The sequence below is a fragment of the Rhinoderma darwinii genome, chromosome 9, assembly GCF_050947455.1.
Source record: "Rhinoderma darwinii isolate aRhiDar2 chromosome 9, aRhiDar2.hap1, whole genome shotgun sequence".
In the NCBI taxonomy this organism is placed as follows: Eukaryota; Metazoa; Chordata; class Amphibia; order Anura; family Rhinodermatidae; genus Rhinoderma; species Rhinoderma darwinii.
Genome location: NC_134695.1, coordinates 72,319,854 through 72,326,182, shown reverse-complemented (window position 1 = coordinate 72,326,182; position 6,329 = coordinate 72,319,854). Strand labels below are relative to the sequence as shown.

The window sequence follows — 6,329 nt, the reverse complement described above, 5'->3', positions numbered from 1 at the left end:
GGGTCCGCAATTCTCCCGTGGATTTGCGGGGGAATTGCGGACGCAAAAACACATTCGTGTGCATGGGGCCTTAGGGCGTCTGTCCTGACCATAGAAATCAATACACACGTTGTGGACATTGTTTTTTCATGTCAAAACCCGCACGTCAGACGTGCAGTAAAAACGAGATGTGAACTGAGCCTTACTTGTCCTTCTTTATATAGACAATTATTTTGATTGAAATGTAGCAGTTTGTATTTATAGTAAACAAAGTAATGAGACTTTGTTACTTTGTTCTTAACAGTAGAAACCTAGATGATAGACTAGAAATCCTGACCCTAGAAGACTCCAGCACTGCTTCACCTGCCTGTGAATGGAGTTCAGAATAGCAGAGTGAGGCAGGGACTTGTTGTCTGTGTATTGGAGTTGGCTGATGCCGGAGTAGGGGCGGGGGGAGGTTACGTGTGTCTGGAGGAAAAGCTGCAGACGGAGCTGTGCCGGCGCAGAGGGCGTCTGACTGGGTCCTGGTGGCGCACGGTGCGCAGAGAGGCGCAGCATAGGACGCAGACATCGCGGCAGTGACTTGAGCCCCTGCGTGCAAAAAGTTGTCTTGGCAGAGCACCGCAAAGAGAAGGACGTCGTTGCTTGTCCCGGGCTGCAGAGTGCACACTACACCGGAGATTAGGGGCAGCTAGGAGGCGCAAAGAACGCATAGCACCGGAGATCAGCGGTAGCTAGAAGGCGCAGAGGACGCACACTGCGCTATTATCCGGTCTGGATGGTGGAGGTCTCTGCTGGACTTTACTGTAGAAATCTATGGATTATAGTTGTGTTCTTATAGTCTCCAAGTTGTGATCCGACCTGGGAAAGAGATGGAGAGTGAGGAGGAGTGGAAGATTTCTGTCTGGCTCTGTGAAGAGGAGAAACTGGTCTCTGGACTCACCAGGAGCACAACTTGTGCAGATGTAGTCAAAGTCCTGTTGGATGATCACAATCACAAGCAACCTGCTGAGGGGTCCATGATGTTAGGACCACCCCAGTCTTACTGCATTGTGGAAAAGTGGAGGGGATTTGAGAGGATCCTTCCAAACAAAACTAAGATACTGAGGCTTTGGACAGCTTGGGGTGAGGAGCAGGAGAATGTGAGGTTTGTGCTGGTCAGGAACGAAGCTTCTCTACCTAACATTGGACCTAGAAGTGCAGAAGCTAAAGTAGTTCTCAGCAGGGAAAGCCCCTGTCCCTTTAAGGAAGCCACCAAAGCCACCATGATCCTTAACCAGGAGAAGCAACGCAGGGTGGTGAGGAAAGCTTTCAGAAAGTTGGCCAAGATGAACAAGAGGCGGCAAGAAAATGTATCTAGAGAGTCCAATGCAGTGGAGAAGATGGAAACTCTGGTCCATCTAGTTCTGTCCCAGGACCACACTATCCGACAGCAGGTGCAGAGGATTAAGGATCTGGACAGGGACATAGAAAGGTACGAATCTACAATTCACTTTGACAGGATGAAAAGACATGGTGTCAATTATGTCCAAGATACGTATTTGGTTGTGGTGGTTCCGGATAAGGCTTGTGACAGCAATTCAGAAGACAAATGTTCTGAAGAACTCTTTGTAGACTTTGAGGACTATGCTCGGAAATGTGAAGGGATCTTATTGTTGCAAGATCAAATAACCCATCAGGAGTCCCTGATAGAGCAGATTACTACCCAGATCCAAGAGGAACTAAATAAAAGGTGGATGGACAGACGTCAGGAGGAGCTGTCCTCGAAGGACCAAGACCCTACCACAACAACTGCAGATGAGGAGGAATGTGAAAATGAATTGCTCCTTGAGCAAGAAAGGGTAAAAACTGAGCTCAGTGCAAGTCTCTACATAGGACTGAGGTTGAACACAGATCTGGAGGCCATCAAGGCTGATTTGGATTACTCCCAACATGTATGGAATGAAAAGGAGAGCGAAATACAAAGTTTCTTGGACAGCCTTGGTGGCTTAGAACTGGAAGAGGCAGATGAGACATCTGAGGAGCTCAGGCCTGGGTGCTCACAGGTAGAGAGGACATGTACGGAGGGGTCAGGAGTTTGGGTTGAAAAGGATACGGGCCGATGTACAAGTTGTGAGGGGAACGATGAGGATTCGGACACAGGATTAAGCTCCATGCACAGCCAGGACTCTGACTCCACTCCGGTCTGTGAGTCCTTGGTATAGCGGACATTATTTAAATACCACTCTCAGGGTTCACAGATACGTACTAGGGCCGGTGGTCACAATGGTCCATGCGCTTTATCAGATTGTTATCACCAAGTGAACTTTCCAATATTTATCACTTTTCTATTTGCACATTAGAGGCCAACACATCATATAGATCCCTGAAATTCTCCTGTTGGGTTGTATTCGGTTTATTGTGGTCCCACACTATCTTTGTTGCACAAGCCGAGCAAAATACAAGGCTGGCTCAAACGGACCCAGAAAAAAAAAAAACTGGGTATCCCTATGTAAATTTATTTTTTAAAATAAATATTTGCAAATTTTGATTTTGTGCACGTGCTATTACTCTAATGGATCAGCGTCCGGGACCACTAGGGGTAAACTAAAAGTAATCTGGGCCACGGGCATTAAAGGCCATCAGCCCTTTGCCACCTACTCTATGCATGATACACTTGGTTTGGGTAAATCAATTTTATTTGGGGAGAACGTATTAATTTCATTGCATTTTTGCACTTTTTGATTAACTTGCTCTGGCATTGGGCACTTTCTTAATGACCAAAGGGTCAGTTCACCCCTCGGGGCCTCTTCTATTAGCTGATTTGTTCTTCAGCCGGGACAGAGAAAACATCCTGGTTATTCCTTTAGTTACAAGTCCTGTTAGTTTCCAAGTTACAAGCTCTGTTTGTTCCAGCAAGTTAAGGATCTCGGTTTCGTACATGAGAATAGTGTTGGAGCCAATGTTTATTACCCTGCCCTAATATTATATTGTAGTTACAATGTGGCAACGGTCTCCATGTATTTGAGAGTGAATGGAATATTTTTTTTACATGTTCTGTAATAGACAAAATGGTCCTGGCCGCTACTCTATGTATATGACTTAGTTAAAAATAGTTGTGTAATTTTTAATTTTTTTTGCTCGGTGAAATGAAAAAGGCACATCCATCTTTGGTAACTTAAGAGATAAATCTTTCATTTGTTGTCCTGTGCACCCCGGGCTACTATTCAAAATAATACATTATATTCACAACCCACCAGTTAGATTTTAACGTGCAGGAAATGCATAGAAAAAGTCTTAAGTGACGAGTACAAGTTTCTTTCTTTCTACATCATCAATATTGTGACCTTTCTGAACCAGAAATTGGTCGAAATAGGTCAAACCTGTCATTGGTCAGTGCACCATATCCCTCAACATGGCAGGCAGGATAATAGTTATACAGATTAGGACTGTTACCTGCATGCTGTTTTGTATTGCACTACATTGGTGTATATTCGGACGTAAACCTGATGCATTGCTTGTACCTATATAAGGCACACGGCCATAACTATAATCATGGCCTGTGATTGCGGCACGGACAGCCGCAGAAAGTCATCCGCATTTGCGGGCCGTGCCCCCATTATAAAGTATAGGAGCACAGTCCATAAATGAAAAAAAATAGGACCTATTTTTTTGTGGATCCTTTCTACGGCCTGGAAACCTTCCTGTAAGGCCCCATTACACACGAACCTGCTTTTGTGGCCGCAATTCCCCCGAAAATCCATGGGAGAATTGCGGCCCCATTCATTCCTATGCCCGTGCATGGCCCAGGAGCCCGGACCGCAAAAAGAACGGACAAGTCTTATTACGGCCGTGTTCTGCGGTCCAGTCTCCTAGGAAATAATGAATGCGGCCATGTGCACGTCCCGCCATTTTCGGGTGGATCGCGGGTGTCACTCCGTGGCCGGCCGGCCGACCCGAAAATCACGGCCGTGCACATGGCTACGGTCGTGTGCATGAGGCCTAAATATATGGGAAGTTATCGAATGACAGCTGCAGTCCACAGGGCTGTATGCAATTCACAGTAATCTTTTGGACTTCAGCTCTAGTGCAAAAGCTAAAGTTCTAACTTGCATACCAGCTCTGAGGTTCACCACTGGAATGGTTAGGCTGGGTTCACATGAGCATGTTCGGTCCGTAAAGGACGGAACGTATTTCGGCCGCAAGTCCCGGACCGAACACACTGCAGGGAACCGGGCTCCTAGCATCATAGTTAGGCCGGATTCACACGAGCGTGTGCATTTTGTGCGCGAAAAAAACGTGGCGTTTTGCGCGCGCAAAATGGACTTAACAGCTCCGTGTGTCATCACCATATGATGCGCGGCTGCGTGATGCCACCATCATTAGGACACTCTGTATGTTTGTAAACAGAAAAGCACCTGGTTCTTTTCTGTTTTCAATCATACTTCTGACTGCTGTTGCGCGAATCACTCGCGTCCCACGGAAGTGCTTCTGTGTGGTGTGCGTGATTTTCACGCACCCATTGAATTCAATGGGTGCGTGATGCGCGAGAAACGCAGAAATATAGGACATGTCGTGAGTTTTACGCAGCGGACAACCGCTGCGTAAAAATCACGGACTGTCTGCACGGCACCATAGACTAATATAGGTCCGTGCGAGGCGCATGAAAATCACGCGCGTTGCACGAACGTATATCACGTTAGTCTGAATAAGCCCTTATGTACGATGCTAGGAGTCCCTGTCTCTCCATGGAACTACTGTCCCGTACTGAGAACATGATTACAGTACGAGACAGTTGTCCTGCAGCGAGGCAGGGACTCCTAGCGTCGTACATAACTATGATGCTCGGAGCTCGGCTCCCTGCAGTGTGTTCGGTCCGGGACTTGCGGCCGAAATACGTGCCGTCCTTTACGGACCAAACATGCTCGTGTGAACCCAGCCTTAGTGCAACTATATCCCTTAACAAGGTTCACGCTTTTTAAGGAATATGGACGACAGTACAGGAGTCTCCAAAACAAGTCACCGAAACTTTACATAAATTTTTTTTTCTCCATAAATATATTATTTCGGTGGTTTATTAACCCTATAAGGTTATGACCAAAACTTTTAGTTGTAAATATTGCGGGCCGTCTTGTTGTTGTACCAGAGTGTTGTTGCTTGTTCTAATTCAGGGAAGGTTGAGGGAGATCTATGGAAAGATAATGGTGAAGTGTTTGGGTGGTCCTGCTAGTTGGCAGTGTGCAGTGTGACAATTTCGGAGTAAACCCTTTGTTCCTGCTGCAGTCCTGATGACTTTTTTTCCTGCTCGGAGCTGTACTTTGTTTCACAGGGCTTAGTAATGAAAGGGGTCATTGGCATAGCGCAGATCTGGCCATATGCAATAAATGAAAATTCCTGGGCTCTGAGTGTTTAAAGCTCATCCCATAGATTAGCTGCTTGAGTACAAGGTCAGGAAAGAACAGGCTGACCCCTCTCTTCTGAAATGATTCAACATTACTCACATTTAACCCGCTCAGTGCGGAGACATTAGTTGTAAACGCCTGTTTTGAATTTAGTATAACCGGAATCTTATACCAGCAAAGTGTATATATATTGTATGGGTTACTGTATACGTTTAATATGTAGGTTTCCAGATATTACGCTATATGAAGACATGCGACTCAAGAGAAAAAAATAAATTAATCATAAATAAAATGGCGTCAAATTAATAAAGGTCTAACCAATTAGTGTATTGTTATAAGGTATAGGTCATCTGACATTGGCAGGAGCTGTGCCACTGTATACCCTGGGCATTGGTGATATACCATATGAATGATCTATTTTGCACTCATTTGTTGTTATTTATATTTTTATTTTGGTTTCCCCTAAAATGAATTTACCAGGACATACAATCACCAGATTAATGCTCTTCAGTAAAATGCTGCACTTTCTCAGATTAAGGCTTCGTTCACACCGGAGTTGGTGTTTTCCATTGTTTTGCTCCATAGGAGGAGCAGAACAAGGCAGTAACGGCACCAATAGTTCCGTTGCACAGCGGATGCCCCTGGAACCCATTGACTTTAATGGGTTCCGTCGGGGTGTCCTGGATTTTACCGGACACAAAAGCTCAGCATGCTGCACCATTGTCTCTGCTAAACCCTGACGGATCTGCGACGGAGGCCCCTAACGGAGCCTCCGGCGCAGATGTGAACATAGCCTTATAGATATTTTTGGGTAATCTAAGCTGTGCCCAATCCATACACAGCTCCCAAAGGGATAGTCACCAAACATTTCTAGATTTTTGAAAGATACAAGGATTGCTCCTCTGCTTCCATATCCCTGCATAACTTGGCAGAGGAGTTGTTCAGGAGTCTGGGAAAGCTAGATGACCA

At 45.6% G+C, this 6,329-nt stretch overlaps 1 protein-coding gene across 1 annotated transcript; it reads left to right on the top strand.

Moving 5' to 3' along the window:
- The first annotated feature begins 477 nt into the window (after positions 1-477).
- On the top strand, positions 478-2,507 carry RASSF10 (Ras association domain family member 10). Its single transcript, XM_075837068.1, has one exon. It carries the CDS (start codon positions 852-854, stop codon positions 2,181-2,183), a length of 1,332 nt encoding a protein of 443 aa, XP_075693183.1. The 5' UTR covers positions 478-851; the 3' UTR covers positions 2,184-2,507.
- Positions 2,508-6,329: the final 3,822 nt, after the last annotated feature.

What these genes read in the sequence shown, in the direction of transcription:
- RASSF10 (XM_075837068.1), top strand. Translation starts at nt 852, where the DNA reads ATGGAGAGTGAGGAGGAGTGGAAGATTTCTGTCTGGCTCTGTGAAGAG.